Source organism: Aulonocara sp. 'chitande type north' Nkhata Bay, linkage group LG16 (assembly GCF_057382095.1).
Source record: "Aulonocara sp. 'chitande type north' Nkhata Bay isolate Kocher_YH1m ecotype deep benthic linkage group LG16, A_spYH_male_GT1.1, whole genome shotgun sequence".
Classification (NCBI taxonomy): domain Eukaryota; kingdom Metazoa; phylum Chordata; class Actinopteri; order Cichliformes; family Cichlidae; genus Aulonocara; species Aulonocara sp. 'chitande type north' Nkhata Bay.
In genome coordinates, this window is record NC_141359.1 from 19,591,822 (window position 1) to 19,611,732 (window position 19,911).

General features: G+C 40.5%; 2 protein-coding genes across 3 annotated transcripts; one reads left to right on the plus strand and one right to left on the minus strand.

Annotated features, from left to right (window-relative positions):
- Window positions 1-4,552: 4,552 nt before the first annotated feature.
- Window positions 4,553-11,933, plus strand: lamp1b (lysosomal associated membrane protein 1b). The gene is made up of 7 exons (XM_086266590.1): window positions 4,553-4,691; window positions 4,908-5,005; window positions 6,540-6,715; window positions 6,806-6,934; window positions 7,056-7,122; window positions 8,896-9,063; window positions 9,149-11,933. The coding sequence occupies exons 2-7, from the start codon at window positions 4,945-4,947 to the stop codon at window positions 9,286-9,288; spliced, it is 741 nt and encodes a 246-aa protein (XP_086122716.1). The 5' UTR covers window positions 4,553-4,691; window positions 4,908-4,944; the 3' UTR covers window positions 9,289-11,933.
- Window positions 11,934-14,502: 2,569 nt separating this feature from the next.
- On the minus strand, window positions 14,503-18,345 carry LOC147311341 (growth hormone-regulated TBC protein 1-A-like). Of its 2 annotated transcripts, XR_015125335.1 has the most exons (9): window positions 17,917-18,345; window positions 17,253-17,398; window positions 16,999-17,157; window positions 16,784-16,908; window positions 16,437-16,533; window positions 15,659-15,831; window positions 15,381-15,566; window positions 14,954-15,110; window positions 14,503-14,623 (listed from the first exon to the last, which is right to left on the minus strand). XR_015125335.1 is itself a non-coding variant. In XM_086266442.1 (8 exons), exons 1-8 carry the CDS (start codon window positions 17,976-17,978, stop codon window positions 15,009-15,011), a joined length of 1,050 nt encoding a protein of 349 aa, XP_086122568.1. In that variant the 5' UTR covers window positions 17,979-18,345; the 3' UTR covers window positions 14,515-15,008. The 2 variants fall into 2 exon arrangements, 1 of the variants encoding a protein (XP_086122568.1); XM_086266442.1 differs by having other exon boundaries at window positions 14,515-15,110.
- Between the last annotated feature and the right edge of the window lie 1,566 nt (window positions 18,346-19,911).

The following is a 19,911-nucleotide window of genomic DNA, read 5'->3' on the forward strand; positions in this document are numbered from 1 at the left end:
ACCTTTCAGTGGTGAGGGCTAGGAAAAAGGGAGACGCGTGCTTGTGTGTGTTTCCTTACAGCAGGGGTCGGCAACCTTTCTGATGATGTGTGCCATCTAAAATTTCCTCAGAAGTCAGTGTGCCATATGATTACATTAGCAATAAATTTAATAACGCTCTATATTAACAGTTACACACTATATAGAACCACTTTATAGAATTATATTTGTTTGCAGATGTTGGCTGCTATCAGCAAATATTTATCAGCTATTTTGAAACAAAAAAAGACACTTTTTATCCATAACAAGAACTCCATAACAGCAAATGAACTGTACAACAGAAAATGCAAATGCTATTCATGGTCTCCTCACAACAATGATAAGAAAATGTTCTGCAATGTTCTGAAGACAGTTAAACTTGTCAGGTAGTGATGTCCAACAGGTGAAAATGCAAGCTCCATGAACACGCACAGCTGTGGATTCCAGCTGGGTTCGTAGTTCTGCAAACTTTGACCCCCACAGAGTCAAGCTTTCCAGTTCAATCAGCTGCATTTCGATGTCGCATTAACTGGCATCAACTCAGCCAGTTAATGCGAGACAAATCCAGCTGCTCATTTAAGCTTTCTGGTTTGAAAAGAAAACATTGGTCCATATGACAAGGCTCAATGGCCCGAGAATAGGGATTGGGCTCAGGCGCAGAACCAAAACCGGAAGCTGAACGACTTTTAACAGAGTTTTATTTTACAGGAGTCTTGAACAGAGAGGACTGAACAAAAGCTAAATGTAACAGTGAGCAATGACAAGGCTTTGTGAGAAGGGCCTGAGCACAAGCTGAATCTGGTCACAGGAATAGCAGGGGCAGGAACAGGGCAGTTAAAGCTATGCAAACAGGAACACTGAAATAAAAGAGATAATAATCAGAGTTGTCCGTGGAGTAGTGAAGGCATCCAAGATTTCAAAGTTGAGAGGTCTTACATGGTTGCAGGTGGAGATTAGCTGGAGGAGGTGAACTGGATTGGGTGAGTACAGAGTGCGATGTGGGTGCCCAGGGAGGCAGGCAGGTATGGATGGTGGTGGCCAATTACAAGTTGAATCTGGTAGTTGGTGTTGTTAGCTGAGATACCGTCATTAAGAAGCGGCACAACTAATGTGTCTATGCAAGCTAATTTACGATGTGCACCGCTGGCCCGGCCATTTATTTTTTAATGCACCTTCTCAGATTTATTTCACTGCGGGTCGTGCACAGGGCTGAACTGGGACAAAAAAATCGGCCCGGGCATTTTGACTAGAGACCGGCCCACCAGGTATTAAAGCCATAAAGCCTTTGAATGAAAACAAACGCTGTTGTGACAGTGATGTACAGTCTTGTTGGTATATGTATGATTTCTATACATTTTACCTCAGATAAAAACTTTGGTTGTAAGATTCAGATAATTATTTAATAAAAGCCAGACATTTTAAATGAGAATAAGAAAGTATTTCTTTGTGCCCCTCTTTCCCTGTTAATGCTCTACCTGGCCCCCTGGCAAAACATTGCTAGACCCGCCCCTGCACAGTTACCAGCTGTCAGCTGCATAAAAAAAGGATCCTGGTGTTATTCGTCTCTCAGAAACAGTTCATAACTTCCCTTCAACTCATTCATGTCACCTAAAAGGTAAACCTGTTTCTCCATCACCTGTTCAGCTCTGATGATTCAGTAAGGACATCTCCTGGTTTCATCTTCATGTTTCCCTCTCACCAGGATATCCAAACCGACATCATGACCAGCAGCTTTTATGGCTGTGGCTCCAACAAACATCAGCTGATACTAGAAAGTAATATCAAATAAATTCTAACAACAGCTGATCAAGCTTAAACGTGCTGCTGTTGTTTAGGGCGGCATCTGCTGGTTTCCTCTTTCTGGCGCCAAGTGGTTGATAAACAAACAAGAGAGAAAAGCCGATCAGCTGATCATTGATCAGTTTCATGATTGAAGTAGCAACAGGAGAGAGAGGGTGAGAATGAGAGAAGAAGAGGCAGCTGACAGCGTAAAGACACAGAATAGCAGCTTTGTGTCTTTTTCCATTGTAGCTGAAGTACAGAACAAACTGTGTTTCTTTTCAGCTCAATACGAAACGCGTAATATTTTCTCTGAATACGAGACGATTCCATTTTTTACGGGACGGTAGGCAACTCTACTAACTAACCTTGTAAATAAAATAAAGCTCACTATCAGTAACATCATAGCACCCACCCAGCTGTATAGAAACTCCGTCATGCTAGCTAGTTATTGTAACTGACTGTAAAAGGTCAGCACAACAAAAATAAACTCCACCTAAACTTGGTTTATATCTGACCCAGACAGACTGCAGGTCATAACTTCTTACGTGAAGTTCAATTCACCTGACACTCGGACCGGCAGCCGCCTCGGGTCTCTCCTCCTCCTGCCTCCCCTTTCACTCATCCACCTGCTGGCCTCTGTGGGAGCTCCGCCACAGCAACCACCAAACAACTGAGTTATTTTTACACATCGGCCAGCATCTGGACAATCCACCACCATTCATTGTTTATCCTGTTACAAAAAAAAAAAATAAAAATCGGCCCATAAAAACGAAAAATCACCATCGACCCACCGAGCAAATGCCCGGTATGCCCGATGGCCAGTCCAGCTATGGCCATCGGGCCGTGCCATCAGTTAAGCCTTCATGTGCCAGCTGTGGCACACATCCATTAACTGGGTTATCCATCAAGGATCCAGTTTAGGTCTTTTTTAAAATTTTTATTGCATATTTTACCCCTCTCTTTGAGAAATACAAAATTTAGTATTACTGTTATGCAGATGATACCAATTTATATATTATTGCTACACTTAAAAGTGAACAGCTTTATATATTGTACTGTTCTATCACATTATAAAGAACCTATGACTGTTTTAATGATCTGAACTCGTGGAAAAATAAAATAACAAAACTGTTTCAGTTGTTTTATGAAGTCTGCCCAAGCCCCACAAACATCCTCACAGAGTTCTTTATCTGGAAATATCCAAACTATTAAAAATCTTGGTGTTTTTATGGATAGTTAATTTACTTTTAACTATCAAATCAGAAATGTTGTCAAGGCTTTTACCAACTGAAAACCATTGTTAAATTAAAAACACCTTTATCGCCTGACTACTGCAGTTCCCTGTATACAGGATTACATTGCATCTTGTTTGTAGATTGTTCAAAATGCACCTCGTTCCTTTCTTAACTGGTACAAAGAAAAGACAGCACATCACTGCTGTTTTACCTCAGCTACACTTGCTGCCTAAAAATGTTTTAAGAAGTTGAGCTATTCAGAGATGGACTTGCTGGTATTCTGGATCATAGGCCTGTTGTATAACCCAAGTGCAACTCCTGGGCACAAGCTAATTGCTGGACATTGTCATTCAGGATTTTCTGGTAGAGGGCAGAATTCATGGCTCCATAAATTACAGCAAGTCATCCTGAACGAGCAAAGCAGCCCCTGACTATCATACTGCCACCACCATGTTTGACTGTTGGGGGGGATCTTGTCAGTTTCCAAAATGTTTTCCCAAAAGTCTTTGATCATCAAGATGATTTTTGGCAACTGTGAGAGGAGCCTTTATGCTCTTTTTGGTCAGCGGTGGTTTTAACCATAGATCACTCCCAATGCCATTTTACCCAGGCTTTTTCTTATTGTTGAATCATGAACTCTGACAGTAATTGAGACATGTGAGGCCTGCGGTTCTTAAATTGTTATTCTGAGCTTTTTGTGACCTCCTAGACAAGTCACCAATGTGGTCTTGTAGTAATTTTGGTAGACCAGTCACTCCTGAGAGGGTTCACCACTGTTCCAAGTTTTCTCCATTTGTTGATAACAGGTCTCACACCATGATTCACTGCAGTCCAAAAACTTAAATAGCTTTGTGACCCTTTCCAGACAGATAGGTGTCAGGGACTTGTTTCTGAGCTGTTTCTTTATGTTCTTATGTGCATTGCTTTTTGACATCTTTTAACCTACTTCACTTTGTCAAACAGGTTCTGTTTAAGGGATGATTGATTCAGCAGGTCTGGCAGCAATGAGGCTTGCATGAGATCAGTGAAATGGAAGACTGCTTTCCAAAAAAAAAGTCATCAATCACACTTAAATCATGTTTTAACAAAGGTTGGGTGAATTGCTTTCTCATATATGCTGGGTAGGTTTGAATAGCTTCTTTCCCTTAATAAATTAAATTATCATTTAAAACTGCTTTTGTATTTATCTTTCTTTGTCTAATACCAAAATTAGTTTGATGATCTGAAACATGTGTGACAAATAACTACGTAAATAACGAATTAACTTTAAAAAAAACCTAGGAATCAGGAAAGGGGCAAATAGTTTTTCACAGCACTGTGTATAAATAAACGAACTTGACTATTTTTTTAAATGCTTCAGGGTGATGATGTTCTCCTTCTGCACCAAAGTAGAATTTTAAACACGGAATGGTTGCTTTAAATGTATATTTTATTATAGTTACGTTACCTTAAACCGAGAGCTATCTGTTACACAGATGTGAAAAACATGTATCGACCCTTAAGTTAAGTCTTCTGTTCGAGAAATAAACAGGTTGTGTGGGGCTGCATTAGAAAACACGTGACTTTCTGGGTGTTTCTGAACACTCGTGTCACATGATCGTGCCAGTGTTTTTGTTAAGTGCTGAAGGCGAGTGCAGTTAACCGCAGAGCTAGCAGGTAAAGAAGCAAGTTGGAATTACGTAGCCAGAAGCCGTTGAGGGTTTTGTTTTCAAGAGAAGCGCTTTGTCATTGCTCCAGATAAGCTCGCGAGACTTTCGTCTGTTTTCTTGCCGTTGTTGTGACGCTAACATTAGCCGAGCTAGCCCAGCGACTGCTAACATTAGCTAACTCCCTGCGCCCTGTTTGTTGTTGTGCTTCTGTGATTTCGCGCAGACAAGTGCTGAGCCATCCCGAGGGAAACAACAGAAACATGGTGCAAATCTGTCGTGTCCAGTCATGGTTTGTGGGAGTAACGCCACTCCTCATTTTCGGTGAGTATTTTGTTTCGGTTTAGTTCACATTAGCAACAAGATTACAAAATCCGAAGATCTGAAATTAGCAGGACTCCAACGTTTACACCAACGCTGCTAACGCTACACGCTAATGGTTTAAAACTTATTGGTTTAAACTAAATAATTAAAGTGTTGCTGTGGTAAAATCAGCGTTTTAAACACTTAAACGAACTTGAGTGCCGCCTTATGCTGCGAAAATAGATGACAACGAATGTGCTGAAGCGTCGTTTGGGTGTTTTCTTCCTTATTACCTGTTCTTTGTCTAGTACCAAGGAAATCTAGGGCACATACATACAGCATTTGTGCCTAAAAAGAAGCTTACACCAAATTAGGTGTAAAGATGAATGATTATGGTTATGGGTGATCAGTTATTGTATGTAAGGGGGTGTTTAGATTTACTATGAGGCTTCACGTTCTGGTTTTACAATGTTGTCAGTTTTTGAGGTTTTCTTTAGTGGCGATTTTTAAGTTTATATGTGTGTGTGTGTGTGTGTGTGTGTGTGTGTGTGCTAGTAATTACATACACATAAAATTTAAAATGGGTTAGGACACATAAAACGGTCCAGTGCTTAAGTTCTTTTTGAGTTGAATATTTGCTGAATTTGCTGTAGTCCCCCCCTTGAGGGAGCAGATGAAAGTACCTTCGTCAAGTACTCCATGCCGGCCAAACCAGGAGGTTGGAATTTCCAACTTCGTACTTGTATACAGCGCATTTGAACCCAAACCAGTTGTTTAAGGATGTTCTTGATAGTCATGGTTTACAGTAAATGCAAATAACCTTTCCAAGCTTGGCAGATGAATGAGGAAAAAGCACTGAAAAGGCAAATGATGCACACTGAAGTTAAAATAAAGCCATACACCATAAACAGAAGACACTCTTAAAGTCTCAAAACTTTAATTTATGATAGTTCTTTTTTAAAATCACACGTACTAGTTTAATATTATACTTTAAAAGCCGAATCAACCACTGCATTCATGTTGTTTCAGAGTTTTGCCTGTTGGTTGGATAGAACAAGAAAATTAATATTCAACATAATCCACACATTAATTTGAGAAGAAAATAACTGAGCTCAAGCCCTTTTTACTTCCCACTCAACTCCTTTTTAATTTTCTGTCTCAGATTTGAAGTTGCTAGAATAATCTTTTGATGTGGGAGGCTACTCTTTTCCTTTTATTATCAGCTCATTGATGGGTCAAATTTCTACCTTTTCATTTGTAAACCATCTGATTCGGTGAGTAATTGGGGAAAACAAAGTAGTCCTAAACATGTAGCCATGTGTTCACACATAGAGGCTTTTTGGAACACTTAGGCTATATGGAACACTTAAAAACAAAAAAGTTGTATTCAATGGCACCAAAATTGATTCAAGTAATGGCACAAGGTGAAAATTGACTGTGGGCCCTTTTTATTTACTGCATACTATTAATATCAATGTTTATCTCATATTTATTTTTATTTTTGGACATTTTGAAGCTTTGTAGTCTTTGACTTGTAAACGATTGTGTTTTGCAGTGACTGTCCTGCACCAGGGCTTTGCTACTGTTGCCCCGCCCACTCCCGCACCACACAAAGAACCCGGAAGACCTGAAAGAGGACACTACAACCTCACGAATAACGGCACCATCTGTTTAATGGCATACATGGGCCTCCAGCTCAACATTTCATACAACTCCACCTCCCAGAAAAAGGTGCCGCAATAAAACCCGCACGTAACTGATAGGCGAATGCCGCAGGTTAAAAGTATTTGGACAAATAACATTTCATGATTTTCTTTACAGGTTGTCCAGGATGTGATGAACTTACAACCCAATTTGACAAAGCACTCTGGATCATGTGATTCTGAGATCGCGTCCCTGCAGCTCACAGTGGATGCTGTTAAAACCAACCTCATTTTTGTCTTCACAATGGTGAGTTTCTGTTTTCATCACGTACTTCCTAAAGAAGCCACTAGATGGCAGCTGGAGCTTGAAGTTAACCTGCTCTAATGCAGTGGCGCTCACTTGGCTGTGCTTTTGTTTTTTCCACTAGAACTCCACATCCAACAAGTACCACTTAAGTGAAGTGAACGTGTCAGCGGCCTGGCCGGACATGAAAGGTGAGGCTCCTCGACTTCCTGGATAGGTTGTATCCAGGTAGTCTGTATCTGATTAATGAACATGTGTGCAACCTATTTTGTGACCTACTCTTCAGTGTAGTCCACACACACACACACACACACACACACATGTATATGTATAAACTAGGTGTGAGTGGTCATGTGTTGCTCAGGTCCTTGTCTAATCAGTAATATTGTGATGGGATCTGAAGCCGACTAAAACACATTGAAAATGCATTTGCATTGATGTCAGACCAAGCCGCATCATGGTGTAAAGGTGCTTCCAAAATGGACACAGCGTTCATTGCACTTGCTCATTGGTTCGAGGGAAGTGCAGTGGACATAGCAATATAGGCGGGGTTTAAATGGTTCAAATGTCAGTGTGTATTCTGTACCTCTTTTCATCAATACATCAAGGATTTTCTTAGATCTGAGTTATTTGCAGCAAAGCACAACAAAGCATTGCTGTTTTCTTGTATTGCTCACCTACACCAAGCTGCTCAAGTTTTAAAATACACACTGAGTGTGTGTGCTTGGATGGGAATCCATTTCTATGAAAGAGGTTTCTTTCTGTAGCATCACCTTGGATGCATGTGAACTAATTCAGTGAATTCAGACACAGATAACAACTTTTTCCTTGTCTCCCAGATACCGGCTGGACACCTTGTTTCTTTTGGTGACGTAGGCAGTTGTCACAGTGGTCAGAGTTCACGTTTGTTTGGTGTTTGTTCAGATTAAACAAATTAGCCGGATTTCTTTGCTCCTGAGCTGCACACCGCACATTTCCCAGTGCAACAACGGAGCACAATTGTGTTTCAATAGCCATTTATAAATATTGTTTTTCACAAGCGCACTGCGTGCTGACAGATGTTATGATATTGGTCATGCAGTTGACAGTAGAATTGTTTTTGATCATCAATCGGTACCACTTGAAGTCTGTCACACTTCAAGTGGATTCAATTGGATTCATTTGTAGTTTAGTTCAGTTTTATTGTAATAGCACCAAATTACAACAGTGGTCACCTCAGTCACCTGCACTGTCAAGGTGCTTTATACTGCAAGATGAAGACCCTACAGTATTCAGGAAGAAACCCCAACAATCAGATGAATCCTTATGAGCAAGCACTTGGCGACAGTGGGAATTAAAAAATGCCTTGTTTCAGACAGATGATGAATTGAAGGGAAGCGCCAAGACATAGTATAAAATAACTAAGAATGATTTTGAAATGTGAGTCACAGAAAGCTACTTTAGCAGAGTCCACAAAAAAAAAAATGGAGCTGTAAACTGGCTCTCTTCAGTGAATTTAAAGCAGCTTTCATCGCTCAGATTAGCGAGAATGTTGTTCTGCTGTGGTGTCTCTTAATTCATTGTTTACTGAGGTCACATACATTACAACAGACTACAGGTTGTAGTTTTGTAGTAATTATGGTGAAGTTGGAAAAAAGCAGTATGCAAAATTAAGTCCTTATCTTTGTGTTAAAGTCACAGTGAAACTGAAACTGTAGTGTTTCCGTGCACTGACACATTTGCAGGTCATGCAGAAAATGCGGGCAGGTTTAAGCATTGTGGGCTTACCTCAAACTGTAAGACACACTTTATTGATTTAAATTTCATTTACCAGAAGATAACCGATCAACAAACACACCGAATCTGAACTTTATTAACATGTAGTTCATTTAAATTTCTCTCTCATAATCATTTTTTTCCCTTCTTATATGAATCTGTTTTCGCACTTGATACACTTCTCATGTCCATTCTGTTTTCTGCTTTAGAGCATATTTCAGGCCATAACAGCAGTCTGGACTACCTGCGGGGAACCGTGGGGTACTCGTACTACTGCCGTGACGAGCAAACTCTAAACGTGGTCCAGAATTTGTCCATCAACACCTTCCAGTTGCAGGTGCAGCCTTTCGCCGTTAAAGGAGATCAGTTTGGAGCAGGTAAACACTTCCGCCTAGTAGAGTGTGATCAAAACACATCATCTCCTCCTTGTCCTTTCTCACGTGTCCTTTTCTGTCTTATCAGCTGAGGAATGCCAGCTGGATGAAGATGACATGTTGATCCCCATTGTAGTCGGAGCAGCTTTAGCGGGGCTCGTTGCCATCGTGCTCTTGGCCTACCTCATTGGGAGGAAGAGGAGCCATGCTGGCTACCAGAGCATCTGAGGTCACTCCTTACTCACATGTTGTCAGAGGCCTGAACGCGGCCCTACCCTACCTGAAAATTAACCACTGTCTTTCGAGACTTGAAGCTCGCCCCTCTTCCCCTCCATGTTTCTCTCCCTGCCTCTGTGTGTCTGTGCTGTTCTTTGCCCTCATAAGTAACACTAATTATTATCACCTTGTTGAGGTTCATATGTGCTTTCTGAACTGACCCGCTCTTTCTTAAAAAAGGGAATTATTTAGAAGATTGTAATGAAATGAGGCCAACTTCTCACTGGTACTATGTAAAGGAGGGGATGCATGTTTGCAGAGGATCAATTATAGTCCTCGAGTTGCTATTTATGATTTCTATGAAAGGAATTTTGAGGGATTTGGGGATTTAGAAACTGGGGTTTGTCTGTTATGGAATGACCATTTTTATTGGTCCAGCATAAAATGAGGTTTGCTGTTACAAAGGGAATATTTCTGCCAGTTATACTTAAACTACGTCCGACAGTTGAGAACTGAACTGATTATTTACCTGCAAGCTGTATGCACGTTTGAAAGAACATATTTAGAAACACAATAACCTAATCCTAAAAAGGATGTGTGAGGAGTCCTCTTGTAGCTCTAAGATGCATTTTAGAATTAACTTTCTTTTTTTAAGCAGGGTTAGTGTTTCAAAGCTTTTCACTCCCTCTTTCGGACACACAGCATGTTTTCTGTTGTGAGTCAGTTTTAGTTTCATTCAGCTTGTGGAAATGGACAGACTGGCCAGACTCGTACTCCCACTGTAAACTACCTGTGTATTATTTTTACATTGGATGAGTTGGTCACTTCATGTGTTGCGGCCGTTAAGGCACAGGTAGCCTTTGCAGTATTTTCCTGAATGGCAACTGTCACCACTCACAATACCGCGACATAAGCGCTGATATTGAAAGAGAAAACGTCAAAACCGAAAGCAAGGATTTTCCTGAAAGTTTTTTGCACGAGGTCACCACTTTTAAATCTCGTCGCAATGTGCAACGACAACAAAATGGCGGCAGGGGCCAATGGTTGTGATATCGTTTCCGGCACGCACCGCTGTTCAAAAGGGGGAGCATTAAAACACTGACCTTTGTTACCTTCAGTACCTTCTCCTCTTGCTTCCGTTCTTAATCAACATGCAGTCTTTGGCTATAGCTTTGCACTGACCAGCCACAGCATCAAAACCACTGGCAGCTGAAGTGAACCGTGATGTTTATTTAATTTCAGTGCAGTATTCTGCTGGGAAGGGTTGGGCACTACAAGTCACGTGGAAGTCTCTGTAGCTTGAGTTAAAGGCAACTGGATTTCTTTTGCAGTGACTTTGAAGCTTCTTCATTTCTAAAAGCTGGTGGAGAGTCATAGTTGACTTCTGATCAAGTACTAAAAAAGGAACCCTTAGAGCTAAAAAAGAAAATCCAGCTGCCTTCAACTGAAGTCAAGACAGTTTGTGTCGATGTTACTTTAATCTGCAGCATAAACCTTACTGGAAATTCAGCACAAACCAGGATAGCATCTGCATCTCCCTGCAGAACAATTCACCAGACTACACTCTAGAAACATTTCACGAATGGCTTGAGGAACATGACAAAGTGCCAAAGGTGTTGACCTGGCCCTCAAGCTCCCCAAAGCCCAAACAGATGTGCCAGAAATGCACATCTGTTACCATGTCAGTGTCCCAGCAGTCAATAGTAAATGATCTGATACTTATATAGTTCTTTGCTACTGAATTTGAGCTCTCAAAGTGCTTCCTACTACAAACCTCATTCAGCCATTCACACACATTCATAGGAGTGCTTTTTTTTTCTATGACAAAGCACTTTTTAATCTAACCTAACCTAACACACACTCCCAGTCTGAGAAACTCAGGGTTCAGCATCTGGCCTGAGGATTGCCCAGAGATTGAATCAGCGATCTCCCGCTTAACAGATGACCTACTCAGCGTCAGTGCCACTGACTCTATTTTGGTGGCGCAAGGGGGACGTGCCATGTTAGATATCTGGTTTTAAAGTTGTGGCTGACTAGTGTATATTTACTGTGTAGATAAAGAAACAGTTGACACAAAAGCAACAAAAAAAGTTTATTTCCCACAAGGCTGATAGTCACTCCTATGAATTCTGTCGTTACAACACAACCAAAACAGGATCTAACAGCATTGTTGGTTTAAATGAAGCCCAAAGCCTAAACATCTCTGTAGGAACTTAACAAAATTCCTACAGAGATGGTTTTGTTTTGCTTGGGATGTTGGTTCCTGAAAGAAAAGCAGTTTAACTGCAGTCCTGAGAAACAGCCCCGTGTCATTATTAAAAAGGCCAAAGTGCTCTGGTCAGTGTTCATCAGTGCCTTCCCAGCTGTAACATGGATGGGATTCAAGTAATGCTAATATCACACAGGAACTCGCTCACTCACCCACACTGTGCTGCCATAACTGAGACATGTTTGTGTCTCCCGTAGCCTTCGTGTACTGTTACTACCATAAATATGCATTGTTCGATATAGTAGGAAAAAGCACATAATTTGTGTTTTTGTGTTTGTTTTTTTTCTCCCTCCCTCATGTTAATACTCATGTAGTTATTTAATAAAGTTTTATTAGATTCGTCTGAACATTTTTTTTTAAGGAGAGGTCAATAAAAGTGATGAATGAGGCCATCTGACTCTTTGTTTTGCCTTCATGCTGTTTGTTAGCAGACAAACCTGTTCCCTGTTGGGTTTTTATTTGTTTGGGCTCCTTAGAAGCGGATGTTCATTATTTGACAAGGAAGGTATTGAATACCATCAAAGACTAAATTCCAATATCATTTTTTTAGAGAATACAAACATATTCACTGTGTTTTAACCACAGTTTTGACATTTGAATAAAGTTAAAAGAACAAAGCAAATAGCCAAGTTCATACCTGCGAGTAAAGAGTGGGAGGTTAAGGGAAGTTAAATGAACATGGTGTTTGACTGTCAAAGCAGTCCCCGAGCAACAGGGAGCCTGTTACAACGCACGTGTTGACTAAATAATGTAAATGTCACTTGGAAACAGCAAATTTGCATCAGTCCATGCAGAGACTGGATCTGCAGGGTGTGGTCATGGAGGATACAACACATCCTATAAGGCACAAAATGACTGAAAAAGGGATACAAAACCAGGTTATGTGATGCAATGGGAACATGAGGAAATGTAAAACAGTTACAAAGAGGTACTTTTACAACCCTGTGTCCAGTAAAGGTGGGTGTGCCATAATGGTGTAAAATCCACCAGTGTCACGTTTGATGTCTTTCTAATATTTTTGATAAATTATGGTGTTCAGATCATTTGCACATCATTTGCGTTTGGTTTTTATTTACATAGCGCCCCAACTTGTTTGGAAACTTTTTTTTTTTTTATAGCAGAGCCACCTTCTCACAGTCTTATCCATAGCTGTTGGGGATTTGGGTTTACTAACATCAGCTATTCTATAGTTTGCATTTTAATTTCAAAAGTTGTTTATCTGTATTATCTACATTCATTTTGCATTTGAATATTTACTTATTGTACTTTATGATAGTTTACAGACTATTATGGCTAGGGCTGTTCATATAATGATATATATCGGATGACGATATAAAAACGTCTATCATTTCATTTTACGTTATCGTTTGTTTCGTGGTGTCGCAAAATAAACTGTTTACGGCAATATTTTTTCATCGTTTTGATGGTCACTGTAGTGTCTATATTAATTTCTTAAAGTTCTCTCTTTCCCTTATATTTAATAGAACCACACTACAGATGGACAAGCGCCTGTTTGTTTGCGTTGCGGTTAGCAACAACGACGGTAACAGTATCGCGTGTCCGCTTGTTTATGTTCCACATAAACCTTTCACAATAAAGCTCAAGATCCTGTTGAGACCTTTCAAAATAAACTGAATCACGTGAAAGAGCAGATTATTTACGGATGAGAATTTAAAAAAGAGCCGCCAGGTGCTAAAAAATAAACCTTAGACTCAAACGTTAGAACAGGCTTTTCCCCGCAGCACGCCGTGTAATAAATACTCACAAAGAAAACGGCGGCCTTTACAACTTATGTCTAAAAATGTATAGTTTCATGCATCGGTTAAAACACTGGACTCCAGCTACATGACGCGCAGCTGGAAACACTTCCCGAAAGACGAGCTGTCCGACATTCACAGAATTTACAGAAAATGTTACATTTCTGTGATTTATATCGTTAGTGACGATAGAATTCTTATATCGGGATATGAGATTTTGGTCATATCGCACAGCCCTAATTATGGCCTAGAAAAAGGGTCAGTGTATGCCTCTGCAGATTTCAGATCTTCTATCGCATTTAGTAAAAGATTGCAGATCACAGTTTCCAGTTATAGTAACTGATTATCTATTTATAACAGAAACAAAGCACTGTGAGCTAAAATGAACAACATTATCTGTATCACTGAGGTAATTTGTCCAACACAGCATTTGTAGACTTGCACTCACTGACCACTTAATTAGATAAACTCATTCAACTGCTCGTTAATGGAAATATCTAATCAGCGAATTGTGTGGCAGCAACTGTCATTCAGGCATGCAGACATGGTCGAGATGACCTGCCAAAGTTCAAACTGAGCATCAGAATGGGGAAGGACGGTGATAAGAACAACTCTGAATGTGTTATAGTGCCTTGGTAGAATGCCCAGGCTGCTTCAAGCTGGCAGGAAGGCAGCAGTAATGCAAATAACAGAAGAGAAGTATCCCTTAACACGCACCAAGATCACACCAAGTGCCACTCCTGCCAGCTAAAAAAAAGGCAACAGGTTATAATTACATGTGGTCACTGGAGCTGAACATTAGAAGACTGGAAAAATGTTTCCTGTTTCTGCTGTGACATTCAGATGGTAGGATCAGAGTTCACACTAAACAACAAGAAAACATTTATCCATCCTTACTTCTCTCAGTGGTTCAATGGCTGTGGTGGAACACGAGATTCACAAATCCGACAGTCGCTGCTGAAAAATCTGCAGCAACTGTTTTGTGCTATCATTCAATATGGACCAAAATCTTTCCATGACTTTTATGAATCTGTACCATGAAATCCCACTCATTGCAACGTGTACTTACTAAAGTGGCTGGTGAGCATATAACTTTAATAGCTTTGTAGACTATGCCTGAATTCATGACTGACACACACAAATAATACTGATGCTACCATTTAGTAGAAGCATTCAGCAAAGTGAGGAAGCAGATGGGGTAAGTTAATGGGTTTTATTTTACAACAAAAAGTGAAAAATGAGACTGAGCTCCATAAATTTAAACAGAAACCACCACATTAAAAGCGTGACCCTTCAGCTTTACGTTCTCTTGTAAACAGTCCTAAAGGCAAGAGACAGAACAAAGTATTCACAGTAAAAATAAGTGATCCGTCCATAATCACCAAAGCAAAAGTGTTTTTAGAAAATACACATGTAAATGCTGTTTGGTGCGGTGTTATGATCTTAATGTACTTCTGTATATATAGCAGCAAATATAGTAGGTGAAAGATTGGAGTCAAAATCAAAAGAAAAGCCTCAGAAGCATAAGCCTTCATATTTAGATACCCAGTCTGCCAGATTAGAGTGTAACAAAGTATAAATCACAGAAGTAACCAGAAGAGTCACCAACATGTATGTTTCATACAGTTCCTGACTGTACAGTGTTACTTACGCTGCCTGAGCTTTTGTTTTATTAAATCCAGTATAAGGGGAAAGTGTCCTGAACCTCATGGCTGTCCTGATTCCTCCTTGAGAATTTGTTGTCTGTATTTCTCTCTCAGTTTATCAACAGTCGACATCGACAGACTCTTAGGTTCCGTAAAGATCTTCTGCAAAGGAACATTTAAGGAGTGCTTAGGCTTTTTTCTACTCAAAATAAAAATAAAAACTACAATTAAAACTGTGTAAATACTTTTAACAGATTATCTTCTGCACAGTCTCATGGACTGGTGAAGTTAGAATAGCTGAAATGTAGCACTTCCCCATGAATTGTTTTTCTTTTTCGGGAAGTATTCTTTAAAAAAAGATGTTTTATGACCATAAGTAGTGTCATTTTTCTCTGGCCCCTTCCTAACCGTCATTGTATTTGGCAATCTCACCTGCATAAAGGTGTGGCAGTCTAGAGTGAAAGCCCCAGAAGTGATCTGTTTGAAGCATTCGCACACGTCAGGCAAAGAGCGCGCTCTCAGGATCTCTGCCTGGTGGTGAAGTATGAGAGTAAGAGCCACGCGGAAAAGTACTTTGGATCCCTCGTAGAAAAGACAATCCCAGACCCGCAGAACAGTCTGCAAGAATAAGACAGAAGGTGGATGTCAGTTAAATGATCGCCACATGCTTCTAGTTTGACCCCTCCACTAAAGCGCAGCTTTTGCCTCACCTCGATAGGGAGTACATCGATGTAGAGGCAGATAAACCAGCGAGACACCACCAGCGTCCATATGCCAGGGTACTGGGCCATGAGCTGTCCTACTGCAGGAGCTTTGACCTTAACCAGCTCACCAAGGACCTCCTGGTCAGTCTTCAGACCCAACATGGCCGGGGTGTAGTAGTCTGCAACACATTCAGATGAATTCCTCCTTTTCTTTTGCACAATTGAAAGCCATTGTAGTGCATTTATTTATTATAGATAATATTTATTATTATGTAAACTTTGAATTACATTTATTTATTTAACAGCCCTCCTTAAGGAAAAGATCAGGCTAACTGATTATTATTTTATCCCCAGTACCTCAGAAAAACAGACTCACATGCTCACAGTTAATTTGCTGCTTAATAAACTGAACAGAAATAAATAATGATGGTCTGGAGCATTGTTTTATAAAAGATCTCAAATTTTTATAGACCGAGTGTCAGTTTAGGAAGGCGCTATGAGAACTTAAAAAAAAAGAAAAAGAAGTAAAACGGAAGAGAAGCGCATCTTTGGTCTCGTTCTCTGCCGCCTTGACATTTTGCTGTACGTTTCCTTTGTTGTGGTTGCAAAATGTTAGCTGAGGCTGCCGCTGGCCCTCGACACGAACACTGAAAACCCTGCATCTCTAAAGTGGAACTGGTTTAACCTATGGAGCAACAGTGCAGGGTAGGGGATGTTTGCTGTGGGGTAAACAAAAACAAAAAAAAGAGCTCTGAAAGGAAGCCGACGTTAACTGTCACCTTACCTGGGAGTATCCTGCCCACCAGTGCATCCATAAGCCAGAAGGATTTCTCTTCGTCTTTCGTGATGATCATGAGGTAGCCTGCAATGAAGTTCATGCCCTAAAAACGAAAGAGCATGCTGTGGATCGCTTAGAATAAGAACTCCTGCTGTGTGTGCATACAGTATGCCAGGTTTTACATTGAATAAGTGCACTGACCGATATAAGAGCTAACAGATGAAGGTTAAGACGGAAAATCCTACACATGTATTGGTTAAATAAGGAAGTAGCCAGCCCTGATCTTTAGGTAAACAGACATGATCTTAGATAGAGGGAGAGTCAGAGCTTGTCGCTGACTGCATTTTCTTCACCTGACAGTAGCCCACTGTAGGATTATGGTGTCCGTAGGCCAGCAGCACATTGAACAGAGCCTTCTGCATGCCTGGCTCTGCTTTGCTCTTGAACAGGATGTTGTCAGGAAAGGTCCTGTGCATATCTTTTAAAAAGCAGAAAGAGTGAGTGAATTATTGGGACATAATTTAAGCATTGAAAGAGCATGCTGTATGCTGCGACAGTTTTGGTGCACCTGTGTGAATGGTTTCTTTCAGCTTGGTGTCATGCTCCATGTCCAGCAGAGACTGGTAATAACCCGGCTTACTCTCCAGCTGTTCCTGGGCACCACTAGCCGCCATCCAGATCCTGGCACGGTGCTCATTAGGCACACCTTTACGAACAAACCTCTTCACTGCCAAAACATGTTTTATTATTACCCATCACACGACCAGAGAGCTGGAACGAACAAGCAAACAAAACCCATGGAGGTGTCTTTTGTTTTTGTACCTGTGAAGTTCTTCTCCACATGAGGCTTCTCCTGAAGGAGCTTTGACCATCTCATGGACCTCCTGTTGAGGACATCTACATACTGATTCATCATCTCCTTGTAGGAGTCGAAATCGCCACGTCTCTCAAAACCGTAGGCGTCAATCCTGCTGGGACAAATTCACACAGTTCTCCACCAGTGAAGGTCTACACATAACACTCATAGACGCTGTGAAATCAGGATTGCCGGTGGACCTGCTTGCTCCCCTCCCTTCTTTCATTCTCCTATTCAGTGATGGCAGACTCTAAAACTGCCTCCACTGGGTAGGGTTTCTGTAGCTGAGTGATCAAATGCTCCAGCTGGATGAATAGTTAAGTGTTAAATTACTTCTTAGGGGAGCAAGGAGAAAAATGTAAAAACTCTGACAAGCTCCTGTCCCTTAAAAGCCAACAGGTGACAAACTTTAATGGTAGATTTACACGTTATAAGATGAAATGTGAAGTGGAAATACAAAAAGCTGAAGAGGAAGAAAGATGTTGTAAAAAAAAGAAAAGGTTGCCAGTGAGGAAGCTGCAGGCAGATATGCTGACTAAATAACACAGGCCGACAACAAAACAGATAAAAAAAGAAACAAGAAAAGAGAAAATGAACTTTTTAAAACGCAATGAAACAAACAAAGCTTACCTGTCACTGTCATCATAATCGGCCAGAGCCTGCATAGCATTTCCTTTCATTTCCCCATCCATTGTGTCTCATGTGCTAAAGGTAAAGTAGTCCAAGAAAGCAGAAAAAAAGAAAAGAAAAAGAAAAAAACAACTGGGAGCAGGAAGCTTATTCCATTTTTATTCCCTGGAAAAGAACCAGCTGCTGTCAAGGTAAATAACAAAGCGGTCTGAGTTTCCTATGGCTCACCTTACAGCAGCCACTGCTGAGAGGAGGAGCTAGTATGAAGAAACCCACAGGTAACAGCCACAGGCGTGTACTTCTGTTCGCACACAAAACAGTTGGAGGAAGAGACACTGCGGTGTTTGCTCTTATGTCCTCTGCTGGCTGTAATTCCAACATTTTATTAATTTCCTGCAGCAGGTAAATTTGTTATTTCTTTAAAGTGATTTGGAGCCAGACCCAAATTTCCAGTGTTTCAAAGCTGATCTGTTTGGCAGACATATTATTAACACAGAGATGATAGGTGGACTTAGCCAATATTTTATATTTGGAATACATCGTGTTCTGAAACGTGTAGCCCGAAGTAATGAATTATTAGACAGCATTACTGTGGATCAGTCTCACCTTACTTCAACATTATTTTTGACAAACACACAGACAGCTGGCATCTAAAAAGCCTGATATAAAAGACTGTATATATAAGATGGACACATGCCTTTCCATTCTGTTAATTTTAACTTGGCATATTTTTCGTGTTGTATGGCCATGTCCTGTGTTATAAAGTTTAATAAAGTTTAAACAAAAGACTAAAAAAGATGGGGATGGATGTAGCCTCCAGGTCTGAAAAATGACCTGAAATGCTGAAGTGCCTTAAACCTGCATTCTTCTTTTATGACCTCAGTAAGCCCACTGGTAGGTTCATGTTCTCATATGACACTTTTAAGTCTCAGTTTTAACACAAACTGACTCGTTTGTACACTCTAGTCCCAAATAGACTCAAAACTGGTAAATAAAACAGTGAACACTTTAGCGCGTGGCTGCATTAGTTACTACAGTATGAGCGTGCAGTGTCACTCACCGCCTGTGATTTTAAAACACCAAGAATGCTCATCCTCAAGGCCCCAAAACAGGACTTTATAAACCAGTGGGTGATTTTATGGGGGGTTACAGCCATCTTTGATACACAGTTTTGGTCTACACTCCACACTCTGTTTTTAGCTTAATTGTCTCACCCTTTGGTGGGTAGTACAGTGCATAGAGTGACGGAGAAAGGCTCAAAGTGGACTCAAACCCAGGTCACTAGCCCTCAGCGCAACCAGTTGAGCTATAGTGGCACTCCACACGGAGTACTCTTAACAATATATGCGCCATACAATTAGTTTAACTGCAAACAGATTTTAAAAAAAAATAACAGTCATGTGTCCTGTTTTGTGGAATCATATTATGAAAGTAATCTGGATTTATCTCCTCTGAAACAACATTGTTGTACCTTCCTATTTCACTTATTTTTAGTCAGAAACTTATAGGAGTACTGCAGTTATTAACAGAGCTTTTACTTTCTAATTATTTACAAAGATGATCCCTGGAAATAAATAGATGAACCCTTAAGCCATATTAGCCCTAAAAGAAACTTTGCTGGAGTTGAATTACTTCTGGTGAAAAAGTATTTTAATGATACTTGAATACATTTGATTGACCTATGAGGGTAGCTTAAATAATTCAACCTACAAACATAAATGTGACTTGCCTCTAGAAGTCAGCGTTGTGCATGAGTTGCATATGATCCCAAAGCAGATGATGCCACACAAGAGAACGCCACTTCAACTGCTTGTTAACAGAAATATCTAATCAGCCAATCACGTGGCAGGAACTCCGTGCATTTAGTTATGTAGATAAGGTCAAGGTGACCTGATAAAGCTTAATCAAAGCATCAGAATGGGGATGAACGGTGATTTAAGTGACTTTGAATGTGGCAGACAGGCTAGTCTGAAAAACTGCTGACCTACACAATCA